This window comes from Sturnira hondurensis, unplaced genomic scaffold (genome assembly GCF_014824575.4).
Source record: "Sturnira hondurensis isolate 20B ecotype Veracruz unplaced genomic scaffold, ASM1482457v3 Scaffold0010812, whole genome shotgun sequence".
Lineage (NCBI taxonomy): Eukaryota > Metazoa > Chordata > Mammalia > Chiroptera > Phyllostomidae > Sturnira > Sturnira hondurensis.
In genome coordinates, this window is record NW_028083443.1 from 1,874,580 (window position 1) to 1,900,778 (window position 26,199).

At 36.9% G+C, this 26,199-nt stretch overlaps 1 protein-coding gene across 3 annotated transcripts in view; it reads right to left on the reverse strand.

Annotated features, from left to right (window-relative positions):
• The window catches only part of MYCBP2 (MYC binding protein 2), a 264,592-nt gene that overhangs the window by 78,038 nt on the left and 160,355 nt on the right, over positions 1–26,199 (reverse strand). For 2 of the 3 annotated variants that reach the window (XM_037059371.1, XM_037059373.1), the window contains exons 27-35: positions 22,996–23,048; positions 20,661–20,833; positions 18,242–18,386; positions 16,311–16,526; positions 14,222–14,277; positions 10,616–10,731; positions 7,963–8,060; positions 7,149–7,265; positions 6,303–6,443 (exon numbers count right to left, since the gene is read on the reverse strand). In XM_037059371.1, coding sequence (XP_036915266.1) covers positions 6,303–6,443; positions 7,149–7,265; positions 7,963–8,060; positions 10,616–10,731; positions 14,222–14,277; positions 16,311–16,526; positions 18,242–18,386; positions 20,661–20,833; positions 22,996–23,048 — 1,115 coding nt within the window. The remainder of the gene's footprint in view (positions 1–6,302; positions 6,444–7,148; positions 7,266–7,962; positions 8,061–10,615; positions 10,732–14,221; positions 14,278–16,310; positions 16,527–18,241; positions 18,387–20,660; positions 20,834–22,995; positions 23,049–26,199) is intronic. The other variant, XM_037059374.1, reaches the window with a different exon arrangement.

The window sequence follows — 26,199 nt, forward strand, 5'->3', positions numbered from 1 at the left end:
AAACATGGCTCAAATGAAAGCACAGATCAAAACTGCAGAAAAAGAGCTGAACAAAATGGAGATAAGCAATCTGTCAGATGCAGAGTTCAAAATGCTGGTTATAAAGATGCTCAGGGAACCTAGTGAGGACCTCAAAAGCATATAAAACATCCAGTCAGAAGCCAAGGATACACTAACTGAGATAAAGAACAATTTACAGGGAAACAAGAATAGGGTGGAAGAAGCCGAGAATCAAATCAATAACTTGGAACAGAAGAAAACAAAAACAACCAATCAGAACAATAAGAAGTAAAAAAAAATTTCTAAGAAAAGCCCATAGTGTAAGAAGCCTCTGGGACAACTTCAAGAGGTCCAATATTCGCATCATAGGGGTACCAGAAGAAGAGAAAAAGCAAAAAAACTGGAACTCTATTTAAAAAAATAATGAAGCCCTGGCTGGTGTAGCTCAGTGGATTGAGCGTGGCCTGCAAACCACACGATCATGGTTCGATTCCCAGTCAGGGCACATGCCTGGGTTGCAGGCCAGTTCCCAGCAGGGGACTCACAAGAAGCAACCATACATTGATATTCCTCTCCTTTTCTCCTCCCCATTCTCCTCTAAAGATAACTAAATAAAATCTAAATAATAATAATAATAAAATAAAAAATAATGAAAGAAAACTTCCCTAATTTGATGAAGGAAATAGACACACAAATCCAGGAAGCACAGGTCCCAAATAAGATGGATTCAAAGAGGCCCACTCCAAGACACATCATAATGAAAATGCCAAAGGTTAAAAATAAAGATAGAATTTTAAAAGCAGAAAAAGAAAAGAAGTTAGCTATCTACAGGGGAGTTCGCATAATACTGTCAGCTGATTTCTAGGGACATTTTGCAGGCTAGAAGGGATTGGCAAGAAATATTCAAAGTCTTGAAAAGCAGAGGCCTACAGCCAAGACTGCACTACCCAGCAAAGTTATCATTTAGAATATAAGGGCAGATAAAGAGCTTCCCAGATAAGAAAAAACTAAAGGAGTTCATCAGCACCAAACCATTATCATATGAATTGTTATAGGGACTTATTTAAGAAAAAAAATCAAAACTATGAACAATGAACTGGCAAAAAGATGTATTGTTCAACAATTGAATCTTTAAAACCAAAGCAAACAAGAAGAACAAAGACAGAATTGTGGATACAGAGAGCTATTTGATGGTTGCCTGATGGGAGTGGGTTGTGGGGGAATGGGTGAAGACATGAGGGGATTAAGAAGTACAAACAGGTAGTTACAGAATAGCCATGGGGATGCAAAGTGCAGGATAGGAAGTGGAGTAGCCAAAGAACTTCTCCACATGATCCATGGACATGAACAATGGTGTGGGGATTGCCTGAGGAAGTTGGGGATCTGGGTGGAGGGGGCAAAAATTGGGACAACTGTAATTATAATCAATAAAATATAATTAAAAAATTGTTGAGCCTGGTAAACTAAGAAAATATAAGAAAAAATCTGCATTCTTCATATCTCTCCCCTTTTCCCATTAATTTAAAAATATTTTTATAAATACATAGTTATGATACGAATGCCACTATTTTCTAGTAATGTTGTTTAAATAGAACTTGTTAGGTGGCTAATATTTAGCTAAAGTGCATATCTACAATGAAAACAAGAGCTCTATAACTTGAGTAAGTAAACAAAACAGTGCAACAAAAATCACTTTAAAGCTTATTCTAAATAAGCGATTATCTAAGGTAATCTTTTTTAAAAAGTAGTTCATCATATATTTAGGCAGTGTTTAAATTTCCAATCCCTACCCCACTCTTCCCAAAAGTTAGTTTGAGTCAAGATTCAAATAAGGTACAGACACTGAAGTGAATGCAAAATTGTTTTCACTAGAAAAGGCTGAAGAGGCAGATGTAAAGACTGTTGAAGGCAAGTTTTTGGTACTTTTGCATCTTAAGTTAGTGGCATTGGCCCTTCATTATTTTAATTTATCAGCGTTTTGCAATTCTGAGTCAGACTTATAGCTGATTTATTCACAGATGGACTGAAGTAAAAAAGAATAGTGTAAAGTGCTTTCCCAGTACTAAATGTATTAATAGTTAAGAGATGCAAAGGAATAAGTAACAAGATGTATTTATTTAGCTGTATTAGTTCCTTTAGTGGATGAGGTAGAATTATTATCCCCTCTGTGCAAATACCACTATTCCCTCTATGGCTTAGCCCTACAGAGTAAGGTACTCATTGAAAACAATAAAATAATTAAAGAAAAACAGCCCTGGCTGGTGTAGCTCAGTGGATTGAGCATGGGCCCGTGCAGCAAAGGGTTGCTGGTTCGATTCCCAGTCAGGGCACATGCCTGGGTTGCAGGCCAGGTCCCCAGCAGGGAACACATGAAAGGCATCCACACATCGATGTTTCTCTCCCACTCTTTCTCCTTCCCTTCCCCTTTCTCTAAAAATAAATAAATACAATATTTTTAAAAAGAAAAAGAAAACGTACGAATTGTGTAGGGCATGCTGCACTCCCTGCAGACAAACCCTGCGAAACCATGCTGTCCTCACATATGTCTGACTCTGTGCGGGCCCTCATCTGACGCCTGCACTGAGGCAACCTGAGGTTTGTTTGGAGCCCTAGGCCAGTTAATTTTGCTACACTGTATCCTGTCATCTTAAGTCACCACATAAATATGAGCCATACATCCCTGTTCTCTTATTTTTATAGCAAAACTGCTGTATGCTTCTCCTTGATCCAACATCCAACTACTCCCATTTGCCCCAGGGCTACACTGGTATCTAATGGGACCCTAACCGCAATGGTAAACAAATTCAACTTCAACCTTCCCAGTTACAGTGTTGCCATCATACTGTGCCTTGAGTTGTAGGTATGACGACCATCCGACTGCCTTGCCTTTCACTTAAGCCGAGGCAGTTTCAATGCCTTTCACTTCCACTACACTTCAGTGACCTTTTCATGGACACATTAATGGGCCATCTCATTCAATAAAATGCTCTAATTATGAAATCATATACAAATATTCTACTTTATCACACAAACTGCGTATATCCTCCCAGCTCCTAGCTACAGTGTACTCACTATGTTGGTCTAGGACTTTAAGTCCTCCAAGTCCCCTGGGCCCCCCATTTGTCTTTCACATTTACAACTTAGGCCAGATACCAGCTGCTGATCTCAACTGCTCTTTCATCAGCTTCTAAAATTCTTTTTCATCCCCATTTTTCTGTCACAGCACCCCGAAAAGTCCAGTTATGGTACAATTAATGCTACAATCTGTTTCCTTGGCTCCTGAAATTCTGGACACTTATGTTTAGGTGAGGAGGGGTGTCCCAAATGGATCCACCCAGTAGTCTCTCTCAGTCCTTAGTAGCTCAACAATCCCAAAACAAGTAGTCTCCTGTCAGATCTCTCTTCTATTTCTATTAAACATCATTCCTTATTTTCATGACGTTTCTGAACCCTTCACCGTAATCCATTTGTTTCTATCTCAATGGATAGCGTTCCTCTCTTCTAGTTAATGGAAGTATCATGGTCTCCTTCCTCCCTCCAGCCCTAAAAACTTATTTACTGCCACACATATCCTCTGCTCCTACATAGAAACAACTCTCAAAATATGGCCTTATTCTATTTTTTTCCCCCTTTGTCGGTCTTCAGATTTCTCATCTACATCTTTTATTTACCCCTTTCCTACTGGTGTCTTTATAAAAATCTTATGTCACCACTATCTTTAAAATAAAGGAACCAGAAAAACTCAGCCTTCCTCATCCAAGGATATGCTTATTGATTTTAGAGAGAGGGGAAGAGAGAGAGAGAAAGGAGGAGAGAAACACCCATGTGAGGGAATAACATTGATGCATTGCCTCTTGTATGTACTCCAACCTGGGAGTGAACCTAGGCATGTGCCCAGACCAGGGACTGAACCATTGACCTTCTAGTTTATGGGATGATGCTCCACATTAGTTAGGGCCAGGCACCAAATTATTTACATAAAATAGAATTCAAGTCATTCTTATACATTAAGACTACAAAATAACAGAAACCCTCACTTCATTTTATTTTATATTCTCAATACTTTGCATCAAGGTTTTTTTCAAATAAGTTAGTTACAGCCTTCTCATTCACATTCCAGTGAAAACCGGTCAACAAGTAACTGTACAGCTTACTCTGCTTTCTCTCTTACCTTGTTAACTGCTCTTCCCTCTGGTGTCAAGAACCCTGTCTACTACAAATTATCTTAGATGAGGTTTAAAAGCATCAAATAATAAAACACCAATGTTCCAAAATCAAACTATGAAATTTAGAATTTCAACACACAGTACTTCTTGCTCTTCCTTTCTACTGTTGTTGATTCTCTTGTTTTATCTGTGACTGCCTTTCTTTCTTGAAAGTATATTTTCAAGTGAACAGGCAAAGAAATTAGGAAAAGAATTTTGGAGCAGAGGAGGTAGTAAAGATAATATAATGCCCTATTAGGAACTTAAAATTCACAAAAGTTTAAATTGGTGAAAAAATTGTTTTAAAAGCTGCAAACAAAAAAAGTAAAATGACCATAACAATTATTTCACTTAAAATGTTTTCATAATCCTGAAGAATAGTTGGTTACTATGACAAAAAATGATTTCAAATCATTTAAAGCCAACTTAGTAGCCACAGATGATAAAGAATTACTCTTTCTCTTCCAGAGTGGTACCTCTTTTCCACAGAGTCAAAATCCTTTACATTTTTACCTGTAGATACAAATCTGAGGGAAGTCTAAGAAGATCTGGTTTAGCCCTGACTGGTGTGGCTCAATGGGGTGGGCATCGTCCTACAAACCGACAGGTCACAGGTTTGATTCCTGGCCAGGCCCCTGGGTGGGGGAGTAGGAGAGGAAACCAATCGCGTTTCTCAAGCACATCAATGTCTCCCCCTCTCTTTCTCCTTTCCCTCCTCTCTCTCTCTAAAAATAAATATATAAAATCTTTTTAAAAAGGAGATCTGGTTTATTTAAAGTTTTACATTTTAATTATAGATTTGTCATTCTTTAGCTTAACCTCAGTAAAACAGTAGGCCAATATGTTTCAAGTTTTTTTATAACATATCTATTGGTTGAAAAAAATATATATCTCCCACTGTATTACAAAACATATACAAAAGAATAAAAAAATGAGATTAATAAATATAAATAAAAGTTCCTATACTTTCTTTCCCAAAGAATCATCTTGTATAACTGCTTCCTTGGAGAACATTAGTTGGGACTATCAAGGAAAAAATAAGCAATATATTGAATGGTTTGATATAATAAGCTAACTTATATACACCGATTTGTAAAAAATTTGCTGTTTAAAATATTAAGTTTTTTTAAAAAATAAAATTTTAACACTGCTATTTATTAGCAGTCATAAGGAATATATCACTTGATGGTGATGAAAAAGAAAAATCATGCTTTTATAGTTAAATTATAAAGTGTTGCCCTGACGTGTGACTCAGTGGGTTGGGCATCATCCCGCAAACCCAAAGGTTGCTGGTTTGATTCCTGGTCAGGGCACATGCCTGGGTTGCAGGCCAGGTCCCCAGCAGGGGGTGTATAAGAGGCAACTGATCAATGTTTCTCTCACACATCAATGTTTCTCTCCCTCTCTTTTTCCCTCACTACCCTTCTCTCCAAAAATAAGTTTTAAAAATCTTGAAAAAAATAAAAATTACTTAAAAGATTATAAAAAGAGCTGAGGATTACTATCACATTTACCTGTGTAGCAATCTTGTGAACACTGGCTCTAAATATCCTACTGCATTTGCAAGAGAGGTTCAATGAATTCTCTGACAGTAGGGTTTAGCTTCAACTGGAACATTATAGCATCACAAGTCTAAAAATCCTTCTTATTCTAACACAATAGCATATTATAAGCCAAGAAAGAAAAGATTTAAACTGAAAACACAGAACTAATTACAAAATGCCAACATACAAACTGCTACACATGTTTTTGAATATATAATAATACTGATTTCATACATTTAGCCTGGCATTTATTCCAAACAATAGTGTGAAAAAGAAAGAAAAAATGTGCAAACCACTCTCATTCCCCACCTCTTTGAAAAAACTCAGTAGACCTAGTTTTCATTTATTACTTTCTGCCTGTGATGGACCATAATAAGGTTCTTAGTCTTGCCAAACTGCACCTCTATTATACAGAAGCTCTCAAGAATTCCCGTACTTATAAAGTAAAAGTTATTTAGTAGTTGTTTACCTCGGAACTGAAAAGTCTTAAAGAATGTCCTGTGATGAGGACAGAGTGTACCGATAATGCTTTTTAAAATGCTCTTTTACTTACGTCAACAGGGACCAGAAGACTCTTGCCAAGATGCTGATTAAAAGAGAGGCACCAGGCTTCAGTGTAACCATTCATGTTAGGAACATACTTCTTTATTGTCTCATCATTCAGTCTCAGCCATACACCATCATCATTGTGAATCTGAGAAATAAGCAACAAAACGAGCCATGCCCTCCTGTAACTCCTGTGAGGTGAGCAAGGGCTGAAAGGCTACGAAGCAGGCAAACAATGGTGGACACGGAGACTAAACATCTAGCTTTGCAGATACAAGTATGAGAGAACCTTTAGGAAAAAAAGCAGCAAGGGAATGCCACGCAATGTGACAGCTCACACAGCGGGATTGTAAAAATAATGTCATAGGAGTAAAAGTACGAAGAAATAACACTTTAAGCTAAGTGAAACATAAAATCAGATGTTTCCCAAAGGAACATGGGTCTTCCTTCCCTTCAGTTTAGATTTTAATGATGAGAAGTTATGTGGTTCTATTATTAGAAAAAATGTACTGTGAAAGCTAAAGCAATACAATAAATATATTTTTAAAAACAAATAACATTTAAAAATTCAAGATGACTGTACCCATTTTAAGTGAGTACTTACACAGGTTCTGACTACTATAATAACTGAGTTCCTTTCATGTTAAAAATAAAATTTTAGTGACTTTTTTGTTGGTAAATACAAACAAATGAAATGTCTGAAACTCAATAAACACATTTTGCCAATTTTTCAAACACTACCCAAACTACTTAAAACATATTCTAACAGAAAATTTTGTAACTTTATTACTGTGCAAACAATGAAAAATCTTTCTGTCCAGAATTTATTACCAGGCATTTCATTACGAATTACCTCATCGATAAAAGTGACGGTCCCGTTGACTTTCACTACGCCTATCTGCTCGCTCTGGAGGGAGGGGTGGCTACGGACGCGGAGCCCGGCACTGTCCTTGGCCACAAATTTTCGAACCTGAGAAAAGCAAAAACAGACAGAACAATGATGGAGTAGAGATTTTATAAATAGTAAGAGATAAAATTAAGCAGATTTGAAAGTATTATGAATTTTTAGGAAGTTTCCAAAATTATTTGTAGCTGCTTTCCCTGTGCGAACAACAGTGGTTTATTTATAACAACAGAACAAAAGTATTAAAAATGTACATTAATGAAAATGTTTTAAAATCAATATATTTATAATTTCCTTTCTAAATTTTGAGGACATGATAAAAAGGAGAAGAGAGAGGTTTTTTTAAGAAAAAAAGGTAGAACATAATTTCTTTACAGATGTTTCCCTTTTTAAATAAATAGTTTATAGAAATTCCTCTATTTACTTTCAATGTTAGGAAATTAATTTTTCTTAGTAGCACAGGGTACTTTGACCTTGCAAACTTCATACACTTAGAAACAGAAGACTTTTTGTTAGTTGTAGATTTTCAATTAACAGAAAGTATACAAGGCCTATACAAAGTGTTATACAAAGAAGCCAAAAAGTACAGGTTATACAATTCGGAAATGATTAGAATTACTATGAGGTACTCCTCAAAATTATTTGGAAATATTTAGAATTAAAATATTAAAATCAAGTAAAGTATCAGATGTGTGATGGCCGCCCTGAAGTATCAATGAAGAAAATCGATCTCAGACCGATTCAGGTTTCGTCCTACCCTAACCTTATTTGGTTGAGGTTCAGTCCTTGGTTTGACCAGCTGAGTTCCTGGTGGTATCATCCCTTTTGGTGGGTCTTTTACTTTTACTTCTAGCCCAGCATCTGTAAAAAAAAGGAAGGAAACTGTAACATTTGAGAATACAAGACAGGGTGGTACACATTCACAGGCTACGTTAAACAGTTAAACAAATATCTGAATTCTGTCATTTTAGGATGATTGATGTTTACATTAAACAAGAGAAATGTTTGAAAAGTGGCATTGAGATTCCAAACAGGTGTCTTAGGGTTCACAAAAAGGAAGGGCTCACATTCTTTATTTGAACATCTGAAATTACACTAAAAAAGAGAAAAAAGAAACCCTCACGCAACTGAACACTCTCTCACAACATCAGATCGGAGCAGCACTCATCATCCCTGCCAGTCATCTCCATCTCCAACGTGCAACACAGCACGGTGGGTAAAAGCCGGGTTCTCGCATTAGGCGGTGTTGCGTGTTCCCACAGCTGCTACCTGATCCTCTGGGCCTCACCTTGCTCACCCATCACGTGAGAACGAGAACAGCACCGACCTCACTGGGCTATTACGAGAATGAAATGACTTAAAATATGGGAGGTCTGAATAAAACAATGCTGCACATGTATTAAGTGCTCAGTAAGTGTTAGCTATCGTTCTAATGAATTTTCATCTGTCTTTGCCTGTGGTCAAGCAGGCCCAGCCTACTGACAGTTACATCAATCCCCTCTCTTTTGTCCATGTCCATGCATCATTCATACATGTTCTTTCACTAGTCCCTTCCCTTCCTTCCACCGTTCCCCACCCTGCTCCTCCCCTCCTACAGCTATCAGTCTGTTCCATGTCTCCTTGTCTCTGGTTCTGTTTTTCTTGATAGTTTATTTTCTGATTGTATTATTACAGTAACAATCCTATTGCCCCACCATAGTAAGTTTTTCCTATTGGTCACCTTGGGAGAAGCTGAGTTATTTAGAAAGGCAGGGAAGAAAATGGATGATTCTCACTAAATAAGAAACTTTTTCTTCATTTACAGGAACAAATATAAAAATATTTTTCTTACCCACTTTATAGCAGTTTCCTTCACCCCACTACTTGTGAAGATGAAGCCATTCTTGACTTATTCCCACTTTTGAATTCCTGTTGTTTATACTTTTTGCATATTGCTACTTACATTCTACTTCACATAATTTTGTTTCCCTGTTTTATTTTGCAATCACCAATAAACTGTTAATACTTGATAGTAACTGTCTGGCCTAAAGCAATGCTTTGCTCAGAACCAACACAAGTTTGCTGAACTTAACGCTTTATGGGGACGCTGAAATAAAGGAGAGTGTAGCAAAGGCCGAGGATAAAGGCTGCTGGGATGATCTAGATGAATTTGAGATACCTGATTCCACACAGTTACATTATGTATGTCCTATACAGTTACATCAGTAAAGTACCTCCTTACCTTCACTGTAAAAACAAACTACTTACATCAGAATTTCCCAAAGAATATTCTGGTGGAATGCTAATTAGGATTACTTTTACTTCTACCCTGTCTCCCTCTTCCCCACATGCCAGGGTTCTATGTAAGGATTTAACAAAGTTAGACAAGATTCTTTTTTAAAAATTTCATTAAAGTTATTGGGGTGACATTGGTTAATAAAATTATATAGGTTTCAAGTTGTACAATTACATAATACATCGTCTGTACAGTGTATTTGTGTGCTCACCACCTGAAGTCAAGTCTCCTTTCATCACCATTTATTCCTCCTATCTCCTCCTACCTCCTCTGCCCCAACTTTTCCTCTGGCAACCACCATACTGTTGTCCATGTCTTTTAAGTTTCTGTTTGTTTGTCTTGTTGGTTTGCTTGTTGCTTTCAGTTTTACAACCCACATACAAGTGAAGTCACATTTCTTGATTTTTTCCATCTGAGATGAGACTAAGTTCAGAACTTCTTAGAATCCCTAATATGTTAACATGAATTGTATGAATGTTGAAGATGAGACTACAATATACTAGGTTTTCTAAATCATACTCGATCACAGGAACGCTTTTTCTCAAGGAGGGTCAGTAAAGACAATGCCACAAGTAATTCATATTGATAGATACTGATTAGAGATTTCTTATTCTATTGTCCTATTACATGGATAGTTTAAAACTAAAGAAAAGGAGTAATGTACCAAATAAAAGCAATATGCTTTCCCAAGTAAGTGGTGGACAAAGAAAATTCAGTCACTGAATGAGTATTCACTAGGCAGCTATTATGTGCCAGGCCCTGAACTAGATTGGAAGACCAAAGATGAATGAGATGGTCTCCACTCATGGCCAGGGAAGGAAGACAGGTGTGCCATGAGGAGGAGGTAAGGCACGCACAGTTACATAGCAGTGTGGAGGCGATCATATCTAAGCAGTCACATTAGGGAACGGGGGAGAAGGAGTCATGAGGGCTATAATGACACCAGTAAGCTATTACAAAATTTTAAGACTTTACGAATGAATATACTAATTCAGTACTCGTTATAAAAGAGGAAACAAAGCTCCAAATAAGTTATAAAACCTGTCTGTGTCTATGAAACAGGTTAAAGCACAGATGAAAACAGAAGATGACTTTGATTCTAGTTCTCTGCACTAGGTAACTCATAACTTTAAAACAATACCTATTTCAATGCCATCGATGGTAACATGAATAGTGTAAAGTCCAATAGCTCCTGGAGTCCAATTTGCACAGTAAGTGCCATCATTATTGACACGGATCAGCATATTCTCACTGGGTCTGCAAAAAAATAAGATATCGGAAAATTTACTTTTGGTTAAATAGCTAACAACATCATTAAAATAAATCAGCAAACATTTAATTTTTTCCTTTTTTTATTGTTTATTTTATTGCAGTGGTCTCAATTTTTTTCCTTTTGTTCCCCTCCACCCAGCCCACCCCTTGCCCGCAATCAATCCCCTCTCTTTTGTCCATGTCCATGCATCATTCATACATGTTCTTTCACTAGTCCCTTCCCTTCCTTCCACCGTTCCCCACCCTGCTCCTCCCCTCCTACAGCTATCAGTCTGTTCCATGTCTCCTTGTCTCTGGTTCTGTTTTTCTTGATAGTTTATTTTCTGATTGTATTATTACAGTAACAATCCTACTGCCCAACCATAGTAAGTTTTCCTATTCTCCAAAATGACTGAATTTCATTTTTTCTGCCTCACTTCAATCCTCTATCACCCCTTCCTCACTCTGCTGATCACACATCCCATTCTTCAGTGAGAAAAAAGAAGCAAGAGGTACAACCTCAAAGTTGCAATCAGAATAATAAAACTAACTTTCCTCTGCCTTCTCCCCTGTTAGAATGGAAGAAGTATCCTGGGTCTTACCTAGTCAGCCCCTCCTTTGTGCTGCCAATCTCATTCCCTCAGAACTTTCTTGCTACAATTACTCCTGATTCATCGTCAAGTTCTCCTTCTTTACTGGATCATTTCTACGTGTATTTCATCTCTGTACAAACAAACCTCAACATCTCTCATCTTAACCACCTCCTCTTGATATTACAGCCCTTTCAAATAAGGTCTCATATCTCTTTTCCTACTTATATCAAAACTTACCTAAAGAATTATCTATAATCACCATCTCCATTTCCTTATTTCCAATTTTCTTCCACAACTTATCCTAACTAGGCCTTTGTTCAAATGTTTCATTGTTATTGCTTAGGTCCATGTAATCAATGGCCGTTTCCTTGTCCTTTAGCAATCTTTCAGTAACACTTGACAGCAGACAACCTCTATTTTCAAGAAATGCTTTCCTTTTGCTTCTACAACAGTCTCCTGGTTTTCCTCTAACCTCACTGGCCATTCTTTCTCAGTGTTTTGTTGGCTCTCTCTCTTCTGACTGTACTTGAACTATGGAATGTCCCAGGATTTGCGTCTAGGTCTTCTTCTTACTTTGAATAGCATCTCTCTAGTTGATCATTCATCTATTCCTAAGTTTCAAATACCATGTCTATATAGATGACAAATAAATGTCCCCTAAATTTCAAACTGGTATTCCCAGTGGCTCTGGAAATAACTGTACTTAGAGAACTAAGAAGCATCTTGGCCTCTTAATTATGATATATCCAAAGAAGAACTCTTACTTTCCACTCACTCCACCACTCACCAAAACAAAACAGACTAAAACCACCAACAAAAACACTTGTTAATTTCTCAGGCTTTCTGGTCCTTGTAAAAATCATGATAATCTATATCAGAGGTCAAAAGCATTTTCTGTTGAAATACTTAGTCTATTGTGCCAGGCTTTCACAATTACTACATTATAGTAGGAAAGAAGCCATAAACAATACATAAGCTAATGAGCAATGCTATTATCTAATATAACTTGATTTACCAAAAAGGCCTGAATTGGTCTGCAGGCCAAGGTTGGCCAAACCCTATATTGCTACATATTCTATACTGCAGCTGAAGCTGATGAAATCTGCAATCATTCTTGATTCTTCTCTTGTCTTCACCTTCTATTTCTATTCTAGCAGCAAGGTTGTTGGCTTTACTTTCTACTTAGAGGAATACTTACATCCCAAATCCATCCACTTCATCATTCCCACTGTTAACTGCTTCACTCCTAGTCCAGCCACTTAACAGTCAAACTCATCTCTCCGTTCCCGCTCTGGCTCCTCTGTAATTCATTCTCCAGAGAGAAGCCAGAACGACCTTTTAAAACTGTAAGTCAGGTTGTATCTCTCCCCAGATTCTTTTGGAAAACCCTCCAAACAAATTCACTTAGGAGAAAATTCAAACTCCTTAAAGTGGCCTACCAGTCCCTATAAAATATGGCTATTATATAGTTCTCTAACGTCATCTTTGATCATTTTCTCTTTTGCTCATTATTCTACAGATGAACTATCTTTCTGTTCCTCAAACACATCAAAAGTCCATCCACCCCAGATTTCCTCTGAATGAACTTCCCCCAACCCCATCACTATCAGTAACTTCATTTATTGTTACTATTGTGTTCACTCATTTATAGTTTGTTTCTCCCCAGGAATATAAATACCATGAGAATCAGCACCTCATCTACCTTATTTTTAAGAGTATGCCAGAGCCTCTACCAGTGCGTTCCACAGAGCAGATGCCTAACAGTATTTGAAGAGTAAACATGTTTACTTAGCTAAGACTATTTTAATTAGGTTTAAAATGCCGAATGCATATAAAAACCTACTTACTGGCAAATGGCCAATTAGTTCTTATTTAATATGCTATACATCTATACAGTTCATATTCTTTTATTCATTTATTTATAATCCTCACCCAAGGACATTTTTCATTGCTTTTGGAGAAAGAGGAAGGGGAGGGGGAGATAAGGAGAAAGAAAGAAAAATACAAGTGAGAGAGACATCAATCAGTTGCCTAATGGTATGTGCCCTGACGGGGGAACGAACCTGCAACCTGTGCTCTGACTGGGAAGTGAACCTGTGACCTTTTGGTCTACAGGATGATGGTCCAAACAACTGAGCCACACTGGCCAGGATTCACATTTATTTTATAAAAAATATATGTTTCCACTATGCAGGTATTTTGTGACTAAAATTAAGCCACAGACAAAACACTACTTCCCTATTTCAAAACCTCTCTAGACTCTACATTAAGATTCTATTTTGTATACAGGCCAGGATAAAGCCATAGTAACCTGTTAGTTTCTAATAACTCATGCGGCAGAAAACAAGAATATGTATAAGTAGTTATGCTTTTTCCAATTCACTTTGGAGCTTTTTCTAAATTCTATGAAGGTAATCTTCTAAAGTACAATCCATCAAAAATCTTTTACCAAGCATCTATTTTAAAAAATACTTCTCCTAACCAGCAAATAAAATACTAAGTAAAAAAAAAATCTGCTTAAATCTGGAGATAAAAGAATTACTCAAGGGCTGAAAAATTAAGACCTCATAATCAAAAGTACATTGAAATCACTCTGCAACTCAATACATGAAGGAGAGAAGGAAGCGAAAACAGAAAAAACAAACTAGCCCTAAACAAGCCATAATTATGTTCTAGATATTATTCTTTTTCCATCACCTTAATATTACATAACATTTTGGTAGTACTGTAGCTGAATATTGTACCTACAAACCTACTCATTATATAATTTGTAGTATATTTCTACCAAAAATTTTAAAATGCTATAAAATATTTATTTATGGAAAATAAAGGTGAAATGCAGGATGATTTTACTTGCAAGCATTTGCCATGTTTTGGATACGCATTGAGGAAAGGATCCTTACCTCTTAGGAGTTGGTGATGCAAAACGTAGTTCTTCAAATGAGTAATTTTCATAAACCTTTAAGAAAGAGACCAGTAAGAATTATGAAATCATTAGAAACATTCTTTATTGATGCAGTAATAGAACACACAATAAATGGTGCTGAGATGCCCTACTGATAGAGCTCAGTGTGTTGGGTGTCATCCCACAAAGTGAAAGGTTGCTGGTTCAATTCCCAGTCAGGGCATGTGCCTGGGTTGCAGGGCCAGGTCCCCTGCTGGGGGCATGTGAGAGGTAACTGATCAATGTTTCTCTTGCATATCTATGTTTCCATCCCTCTCTTCCTCTTCCCCTCTCTTTAAAAGTAAATAAATAAAATCTTTAAATAAATAAATGGTGCTGAGAGAAATGGTTATCCATATAGGAGAAAAAGAAAAAACTCAATTAGCTACATCACACAACTTACAAAACTAAATTCTGGGTGTGTTAAATACACAAATGTAAATAACAATACCATATATAAATTTAGAAGAAATGTGAGTATACTACAAATTTAAATTTCTCCAAAAGGACACAATAAAGAAAGAGCAAATACAAGCTTTCACTTGGGAGGAGGTGATTTGTAATTCACATAACCAAAATGGGATATGTATCATTAATATACATATTTAAGAAATCAATGGAAAAGAGGTAATACTACTATTTCAGGCTAATCTCTCTACTTGAACTCTAGATATTTTTATCTCTCTCAGACTGTCTTCAGGGTTTCCTTCCTTTCAATTGTCTCCTCATCAGTATTAAAACACATTTTTCTACATTCACTCCCAAACTCAAAAGTTTCACTCAATTCCATTTCCTGTTTCTTTTATACTCAAACATCTTAAAAGACTATATTCATTTTGCCTTTAGTTATTTTCACTTCCTCTTCACCAACCCACTATGCCTCTAAAACTGCTACTGCCAAGATCATTGGTAAATTCACTGTTGCTCGATCCTTTTCAAATTGTAGACACAAATTTGAGGATCGCTGATATTGGTGTTTCTCAGGATCTTGTCCTGGAACTTCTCTTTCCACTCATGAAAGTAGATATCTAATTGTATGAGCAATCCAAGTGCTGATCATTCTCAAATCTTTTCTTGAGGTCAGACTGTGGTAATTTCAGGTTTGTAATCCAACTTCCTTTTGCAACTATCTTCATATGGCTATTTCAGAGATATCTAAAATGCATCACATCCCAACTATTATCTTCCTCAACCAAAACCCGCCCCCCTCCAACATTATCAACCTCACTATTGAAGCTCAAAATGTGAACTTTCTCTTACTCTAACCCCATCAGCCACCAAGTCCTTTTGAGCCTAAACATCTCAGGAATCTACTTTGAAAACTCTGTAGTCCAAGGGATCAGCACATCTCACCAGACTAAACCAACAGTCCCCTAGATACTTAAACCATACCTCGGCTCTTGATCTTCTACCCAATCACATTCTCCATAATCCACCATGATCCTTATAAAACACAAATTTAATTGTGCCATTCTTTAAATGAAAACCTCGAATGGCTCACAACTTCATTCTCATAATGGCAAAATTCCTAACTTCTGCTTAAATTAACAACCATCTTGGTAATTTAGGCTAATGCTACCTCTGAAGATAAAAAACTAGATAAAATATTTTTTAAAAAATCTGTACAAAGACATCAGGAAGCTAAAATGCACAAAGAAACCAAGAGATGAACCTGGCATTTGGGAGAACCCCTAAACTGAAGGGGGCTGGTTAGGTACATGCTGAATCCCTGAAAGCGTATGTGCTTAAGTGAGTGGTAAATTGGGAACAGACAAGGATTTTTGTAGGAACTAAAATCCAACTTTCGACCATTTCAATCTCTGATTGGATTAACTTGCTCTATTATTGGCGATCCTCTCTAGATGTCTTCCAAAAGCACATGAAAACCCCTTTTGAAGGAAAATAACATCATCCTAAAAACCATCACAATTTTACCATCAACAGTTCTCTACACCTATCATTTTGTGTCTGAGTTTGAACGACTGAAATGGTTGTTAAATGAGTAAATAGTGGAAAGCAAAACTTTTCTGGTAAGTAGAATAAACTACCTTCATCATTGTTATGGCAATATAGCGAGCCTCCTTCACTATCATTGGTTCATACGAAACACCCAGCTTCGGTGATGCCAGCCCACCAAAAGTCTTGTCGGTGTCAGAGGGCACAGCTGTGACGGCAGGACTGCCGGGAATCCTCTGAGGTTTCTTCACTTGCTCTTGTGGTAAAGACGTCTTTTTCTGAGAAACAGGAACAGCTTTCACTTCCACCTAACCACGATATGATAAAAACCAATTATTACTGTTACACAATTGTCCGTGACACATGAAAAAAAGCAATTTATAATTATAGACTCATAATTCTATAAATATTATGTTATAATTGGTCCATCTTGGGCATTCCCCTCAGGGCTTATTTAATAGCACCAGAATGCCCTTAAGATGGTTCCACAATATCGATCCTGAACACAGTATAAAAAAGAGACATATTTTTTTGGGAATAAATAATCATACACATCAAAACATAAAATAAGTGTTACCATTAATAAAGTATAGAAAAGGATAGCAGAATGAGTCTACATTAACTTCTTGAATAGAGTAACATTAAATTAATTTAACTGGTAACTCAAGTATAAATACTTTCTCACAATCTCCACATATTTTTAAGTGCTAATCTCAATTTTAGCTGTACTATTCTGTGGAAGAAAATATACCCATTTATAAGTCTTAGAAGTTAACACATAAAAAAATCTTATACCTGAAGTTGAAAGATGTTTATTCTAGTACAGAAAGAGTACTTTCAGATAACTCTTTCACCAACATAAGCTATTTGATCTAAACAATCTAATTAAACTTTCAAACTAAATCTCTTCAACAATAAAATATGGGTATCTTTCATCTACTTTACTGTAGATAAAATGAACAGAATTGTGGCTTTCTGTCAAGATGATGAAGTAGATAAAGTACTTCATCAACTTCCTTCCACTACTCTCTTCCTTCCACTGCCACATAAAAATTACAACTAAACTGCAGAAAAACCATCATTCAAAACAGCCTGAAATCTAGCTGAAAGGAAGTCCTATAATTAAGGATATGCAGAAGGCTCATTAAGGCTGCAAGGACGGGCAGAAACACTGCATGGGCTGGTCCTACACCCAAGTGTGGCAGTTAAAACTCAGGAGGCTCCCCCTGAGCAAGAAGTTTCAGACCCACCCACACTGGACCCCTGAGCCCAGGGTTCCCTAACTTCTGGCTGTGAAAACCAGTAGGCATCGTGGATGAGAAATGAAGGGCTCCTGGAGTCCCAGGTGTTTCCCCTAAAGGGCCCGCACACGGACTTATTCAGTCTCAGTGGCTTTGAGCTCCAGCGCTGAGGTGGCAGCTTGAAAAGCACCAGAGAGATACAAGGAGGAACTGAACTGTCTGGTTTTGAGGTGAGGGGTAGAGGGACAGCTTTCATCCAGACAACAGTGCTAGCAGAAGCCACTGTTCTTGTACTGAGTCCTCTCCCCACAGAGCCGGCAGGGGGACCCCATATCAGAGTCTCCATTAACGTGGCTAATGCTTGTTTGCCCCATCCTGGTGATTCCCTGTGACTCTAACCCACCCAACTTGGGGGTCCACCCAAGCCATTTCCAGTGGCTTTTCCATACAAAGGGCCTATCTTGGTTCATGCTATAGACTTTCCTAAAAACTCTCAAAGGTTCACAAACCCTAAACAAGCAGCATCTGACCCACATGTCCTGCATCTCTTGCCATGATAGCACCTAGCAAAATGTAAAAAACAAACAAAAATATATAAATTGGAAAAATTATATATGTGCTAATAATATAAACAAGTCATTTAAATGATTTTTTGGCTTCCTCCATTACATACACGTAAAGAGAGTCCTACAAATGGTCTTTACACACTTGTCAAACTAAAGTTTTATTAGTTACAATAGTCAGTGCACAGATGTTTACTGCCTTAATTTTTATATAATTACCTTCATACTGGGAACATGTACCACTTCCCCATACTGGTCCTTTGTTTGAACAGTTATGGTGGTGGGCCAACCACAACGAATATCATCCTTATTCAGGATCAAAGCTGTTTTCTGAGGATCAGCATAGGAATCTGGCTGAAGCCACCTAGCAGAAATGAAAAATATAAGCAAACAAACAACAACAAAAAAGACAGTCATTAATATTTTCAATGATTAACATGAAATTATGCCAAATGAATAATACATGTATCAAAATGCCAAAACGACATCTTCATTTCTGATTCATATATAATTAGAGTAAGTGTCTTTCTTGGAAATTGTTAATGATGAATTCATTTAAAAATATGCCAAATCAGGTAAGATTTCTAATGATTAAAAAAAATTTTTTTTAAATCAGGGAACTTGGAAGCAGCCCAAGTGTTCATCTGTAGATGAGTGGATATAACAACTATGGGACATTTACACAATGGAATACTACTCGGCCATAAAACAGAAGAAAATTTAAAATTTTACCCTTTGTGACAGCATGGATAAACCTAGAGAACATTATGCTAAGTGAAATAAGCCAGTCAGAGAAAGCCAAATACCATATGAGCTCACTTGTATGTGCAATCTGGTGAACACACTGAACTAACAAGGAAAATGGGGAGTCTCATAGAGACTCCCCCAAAAAGGAGAGCAGACGACAGCTACAGCGGGGTGGGGAAAGTTAGGGGGCAGAGGGCTGGGGGAAAAGGAAAAAGGACTCATTATGGTCATGGACAAAAGTGTAAAGACTGTGGGAGGAAAAGGGTTGGTGGAGGTGGAAAAGGGTATAAGGGAGATAAATGGTACTGGAAAAAACACAATAAAGATTAAATTTAAAAAATCAGGAAACTTGGGTGACTTTTAACTATGGTTGATTTAAAATAATCAAGGAAATGCATTTAGGTCGAGTGTAATTTGAAGTCTCAAGTACGCTCATTTTCACGGAGGAAGATCTGCCTTAACTCGCCAGCCTAAAACCCTAGGAAAGAGCAGCTTCCCTGGAAAAGCAGGGACAAAACGCCACTCTGCTTGCTGGGGACCAGTTAGTCCTCCTCCTCTTCATGTAGCTTCTCAACTATCTTCCCTCATTACTTTCCTTTCCACATAAATTTTGCCAATTTTCTGTATTTTGTAAAAGCCATTCCTGAATTAAGTTCACGATCAACATTCAAGCTGTCCTGTGAGATGAGTAATAAGTAGTTCTGTTATGTGTAAAAATTCCACAAAGACAGCAGTGAGGCTGACAAAGGTTTTCTCTTCTTCTCTAATGACCCTATTAAGTTTATAAAAACTGAAGAGTAATCTCTGCATTTTTAAAATTAAACCCAGAAAGGGATCAGATTTCTGTACTGTGAAAACACACAAGCCAGCATATTTTTCCTTCACTTTAAATAGCAACAAAATAAATGAGAACTCTACAACCTCAAATGATTTGATTTAAATTCTAAATTTATATTTCTATTCATTATAGATTTGAAAAACTCATGTTGTTTTATTATTTATTTCACTAAAATATAATATAGTAATAAATTAAGGAGTTTAGTTAGATATTAAATATTACCATTTAATACACAGGCTTTCAATTATACCATGTATGAAGGGCAACCCCCCAAAATGGAATTATCTCCTGGTCAGCCCCTTGTAGTACAGGCCTCCCTGCTAGGTGAGTGTTCTAGCATCCCATTGCATCAGTGCACCAGCTGGCATTGTTGTGAGAGGCTGCATTCAGCTTCAGTGAACTTTTTTTCTTTGAAGATTCTTTCAATGTATTTGCCCATGTCATGATGGGTGATTTGCGAGCACACCTGCACTGAGGGTTCAGCAGTTTTTGACCAAAAATGGCATGATTTCCAATCTTCACGTTCCCCATTCACCCGAATTTGCCCCAAGCCACTTTTTTTTGTTTCTCCAGACGAAAAAAGTCCTCAAAGGGAAATGTTTTGCCAATGTAGAGAGGTGAAACAAAAAACAGCAAAAGCATATAAAAGGCATTAAGTCAACAAGTTCAAAAGCTTTTGAAAAATATTCTGGTAGGTGTATTACATCAAAAGGAGAGTACTTTGAAGGTGACTGAAGTTTAAACATGTAAGAATAAATACATGATTTTTTAATAAATAAATTCTAGGTTTTTTGGAGTCCTCCCTCATATTCCACATATTTTTAAAATAAAAGTTCATCTAGGCAACTTTAAAATAACCAACTAACAATTATATTTTTAAAATATTTTGAAATATTAAGTACCATTTTATGCATCAGCTAGTTCAAAACACAAAAATCAGATTATTCTAGGCAGCGCTATCACAACCTAATGACTCCCCTTTCATCTCCCTTCAGAGACAAAAATGGAGGCAAGCCCCGAATGAAAGTAACTGCAGTACTTGGAGCACATTACCTTGCAAGCCTCCCACCACTTGATCCAGGCACACACGCAATAAAGTCATCCAGGAAGGACTGTTCATTGCTTTGGATTTGCAGCGGTAAGTTTCCTTCAAGTGCCTCTAATATAGTTGGTGAATGAGAAAGAGCTAAACCCTTTCCAAGAATACCAGAATGGGTTTTGCACACCTGTTGGGTAAAAGAGAACATTTTTATATTTTAAAATAGAAAACTTTAAATACAGGAATTTGTGAACTTGCAAACAATTTTTGATAGGCCTTTTTGGGGAAATCATTTTCTCCCCACACTCCAGTGTTCCTTTAGCCTACAAAGTAGAAAACTTCCAGGAAGGAAAAATACGGAAAAATACTCCCAGTCCTTTCCTTCCACAGAAAAAGTGATTTATGACATCTGCATGCCCATTGAAATGGTGCGTATCCTCCCATTCTAGCCTTCTACTTGGCATAGCCCCATCTGTCAGGGCCTGGGCTCCCTTCTACAGGCAGCTGTGAAGGCCCCCCTCTGTTTGCGTCCCCATTATTGGCAGTTCTGATGCACAGGTTGTGTCTGTTCCCTTCGGTGGGTGGGTACCACGGGCTACACTTGGACAAAAGTGGATGGAAGCTTCACTGTGGGTGCAGATACAACTGCATTAATCTGTCCAAGCTTGACTGAAGGGAAGAAAAAGAGGCAGATAAAACCGAAATTTTAGTTCTCAACTATCTGACAAGCAAGCCTATTTTGGAAAGACCTGCTTTAAATGTTGGAACTCTAGAAACATTTCAATGGCTACATAATAAGTTTCAAAACAAAATATTTTTTCATAGAAAAGGATTACAGTTCTAGTACTATCAAATTTATATGATGGTAACTTTTACATTCTACAAGCTATGAAATTGCAAAAATCATGAGCTTTGGAATCAAACAGACTCAAGTGTGAACACTGGCTTTGGACAAGTTATAGCTGTATGCTAGTAAGCTAACAAGTTACAGAACTTTCTGAATCTGTAAAAGGTATAAAACTGGTGTTCAAATAAATCTCCTTTCTGTGGCTGTTACAAAATTTAAATTAAATAACACATATAAAATGCATGCTACATTGCCTAAGAAGGAGGAGGTGTTTAATAAATGTTAGACCACCGTCACAACTTCCTTAATGACAAAAAGGTGGGCAATTGGGACATCATTTTTGGCTGTTAGTGAACAGCAGCACAATGAAGATCTCTTTGTACTTGAGCTAAATGATAACATATAAAGCATAAGAATCCCTGTGATGATGAATGATATAAAGACTCTTTAATGGTTGTCGTTAACTAGAATATTGCATGGTACTGCTATGTTTTTTAAATGTTTGTTGAATTCACTTTCATTTTTGAATCTTAAGGTACAAAGTTTTAACTTTTTTTAAAACAAAAACAAAGGCTGGTGTCTTAACATTATCAGGACACCATGGCTCTCTGTGACTACAGCATAATGATCGGCATCATGGACTTGGTCAGCAAACATTATTATGTTTGAGGTAAGTCCAACATTATATTTTGGACTTGGTCACTAAATGGCCAGAGGTCAAATTCTAGCTACAGCTGCTTAACAGCTGTGTGATTCTGGAAAGTTACTTGAGCTCTCCTTGCCTTAGTTCCCTTACCTGTAAATGGAAATAAATTCATAGGGTTGCAGTGAGGACTCAATGAGTTAAAAATACACCATGTGTTTGAAATAGTACATGATAAAATTAAGATCAAATAAATGTTTGTTTTTATTATTACTGCTGTGATCAATTCATCTCAGAAAAGACAATGTAAATCACTAGTCGTAGGTGTTAGAAGACCTAAACATTAGCTTCTACCTCCCAATTAGCTGAATTTGTAGACAAGTTGCCTAACTTTTCTAAATTTTGGTTATTGTCATTGTAAGATACAAGAGACAATACTGACCTCAAAGTATAACTGCAAAAATAGAAAATAAAGACACTGTAAACCATAGAGTGCTCTGCAGATATTATTTAAACGACTAACGCCTATTTCTCCTTTTTTCCTAACTGGTCAATAAAATTTGCATGTCCACAGCTCTGCACTGCCTTCCCCAACCCCCTCGGCACCTGGCAGACGCCCTCCCTCCCGAAGGATTCAGGTATCACTCCAGCGAAAACACCCACCATACAGTAAAGCAAGGGTCCGCAGAAGTCGCCCCCACCAAGGAGAAAAATTTTAAGTTATTTAAAATTGCCAATGAATAGAATGAAATATTTAATGAATGAGTCCTATTTTTAAGAAAAATAAGGTTTATCTAAGTGAATGTACTACTTTGAAACTAATATACAACGTTTATCCATACAATATTTGGGACAATACCTGTAATGCGGCCTCCTCAAGAATTTCAAGATCTTCTTCTAATTCATTACCTGCTGTATAAATGAAAAGTTTTAATGAAATATATCAATACTTGGTTTAACTTTCTGGTCTATCGCATTCTTTATACCTTTTTCACAATTCTGATATTCCAGATGGAAAAGAACTACTATCATCCTGGATAAATCTCAGTGGTTTATATTTTAAAATATAATTTTCAATGTGAATATAAGATATAATTCTCAAAACAATACTCAAAATGCTTCCATTGAGTGATGTACAAAAGATTTACACTATAGTCATGTATATAAACATGTAATCTTGAGTATTTACTTCTGTACAAAAAAATGAGGACACCAATCATTCACAATCTGAGCCTTTGTATTTTGCTTATCTTACAGAAGATTTATATCTTCAGTAAATAATAGTAACTTGCAGGAAAACAGAAGGTAGTGACTGTGTCCTCTAGTTATTTTCTCCTTTATTGCTTAGTGTACAACATTTTATTTATTGAATTTTCTTTGATAGTATAATTTATAAAATATTACTAATGAAGTAATACATGTTCAAAGAGAAATACTCACATTATACTAAGGTACAGAATGAATAATTCTGCCCTACCAGCCCCCCAAACATAAAGTGTCAACAGTTTCTTATGTGTTGTTTTGGAAACATTGTTGTAAATAATAACTTTTATGTATGTATGTGTCAACCTGTGCACAGGTACCCACATATACATACATTTATACATATATAAGATAATGTTAGCAAAAATGGGACCTTCTACAACTTGCTTTACTCAAATAATTTGAACACCTTTTTTGGTCAGGATATACTTTTTTGTTGTCTTTATCAGCTCCATTAATTCCCAATGTATGGATGTTAACATGACTTAACCAATTTGCTTACTCTAGGTATTATAATCACAAGCACTATTAGATGAATCTATCTTACAACATATTTTTTTGATATCTGTGCAAATATGTATATAATTGCTACATCAAAAAATATAAGCATGAAAAATCTGAACAGTTACTGATAAATTTCCTGCAAAGACACACTAATTTTCCTCAGATGAACGGAGTACAAAATATCTCATTCCCTCATATATATACCAGTATTAAGTAGGAGCAAAGGCATAGAGAAGGATGAAAGGGAGCATAAGGGGAAAAGAAACAGAAAAGAAAGAAAAGAGTAGAGAGAGAAGGGAAGAAAGGAAGGATGGAGTGGGAAGGGTAGTCTCTGAGGGGAGGGATAAAGATGAACTTTTGGGGGTGGGCTGTGGGAAAATAATAAAACCTCCTATTCCCCAAATACTGTGAAAATAAAATGTTAAATCATGTATACACATGATAGAATTAATAAATATTTTAAACTTTATTTTTGCCTTTACTATCTTGACTATAAATCAACTTACACATCATGCAAATGTGTATCATATGAAGAGGTACCATTTCTGCCATTGCCTCATTTCTGTTCTGCCTCCAACAAAAATTTCCAGAGAGCCATTTATATTCAGCCTGACTCCTGTTCCTGACTCTCCATTCTCTCATTTTACTGTTTTATTTCTTACTGAGGTGTATAATCAGCGTGTTTGCAATCCAAGGGTATAGTTAACTGACTCCTCAGCAGCATTAAAAAATCCCTTGCATAGCCACTCTCCTCATTTTACTCCTAATTCATTGGCTGCTGCTCCTTCACCACCTTTCCTGAAGTTTTTTCTTCATACCCTGTCCACCTTTGACAGTCTGGCAAGTCCCAGCTCTGATCCTGGGCTCTTGTCCTTCTCATTTGCATTCTCCTCCTAGCTCATCTTTCATGTGGTCCCATGTATTTAAGTATCGACTATGTTCAAAGTGACAACTGCATTGATTTGTTCCCTGAACTCCAGGCAATGAGTTCTAATTGTCTACTTGGTATGTCCACTGGGATATTTAAGAAGTATCTCAAACTTTTGGTTTCCTACTACATATCCAGTACCTAAACCAGTGCCTGGCACATAGGATGTAATGTGGATAAGGAGGATGTGAGCATGTGTGTGTGAATTAAAAAGACTCAAGGGTACTCTTCAGCCTCCATTTTAACAACCCCAAACTACCAACACATTAAGTAGTTATTACTCATGAGTATATGTGACTATGAATTTGCATGTCCTGGCCACCACGAATAATGCTGCAATGAACACAGGACTGCATATATCTCTGCAAACAAATGTTTTCAAATTTTTCAGGTAGAGACCCAGAAGAGGAGTTGCTAGGTCATACAGGAAATCTACACTTCATTTTTAAGGAACCTCCATACAGTTTTCCATAGTGGCTGTACCACACTAGAATACTATGAAAGATTATATGCCACCAAATTCAATAACCTAGAAGAAATGGATTCGTTCATAAAATTATATATCCTTCCTAGACCAAATTGTGAAGATTTGGAAAATCTAAATAGACTGATAAACAGTGAGGAAATTGAAACAACCATCAAAAACTTCCCTAAAATAAAAATCCAGGACCAGATGGCTTTACTAGTGAGATCTACCAAACATTCAAAGACGATTTGATACCTACCCTTCTCAAACTCTTCATCCAAAACTGAAGAAGAGCCAATACTTCCTAACACATTTTATGAGACCAATGTAACCCTGATACCTAAATCTGGCAAGGATAATATGTACACAAAAAAATAAAGACCAATATCTCTGATGAATACAGATATAAAAATTTTAAAAAATTACTAGCAAACAGAATACAGCAATACATTAAAAAAAGTAATACATCTCAATCAAATGGGGTTCACTCTAAGAGCAAAGGGATGGCTCATCATATGCAAATTGATCAATGGAATACACCATGTTAACAAAACAATGGAGCCCTGTGGGGGTCCGCCAGGCCTTAAGGGGGCCAAGGACAGAGTTCTCCACTGTGAAAATGGTGGACGAACTTGGTTTCTGGTCCCTGGAGCCGGCGGGTACCTTGACACTTTCCTAACCTTTTAGTTCCCAGCCTTGAAGGACACAACAAGGCTCTGGCGCAGGTGTCATGTTCCCAGATGGTTATGAGAACTTCTTGCCCTTGGTAGCTTAAGGGAGTGCACTAACTTTGAAAAACAATATTGTTTCTAGTTCCCTGCAGTCTTGCTTTAGGCATTAACAGTTTGTATTTAAGACAGCTGTTGCTTGAATAAAGTTGCCATATGCCAGCAGAGCTATGG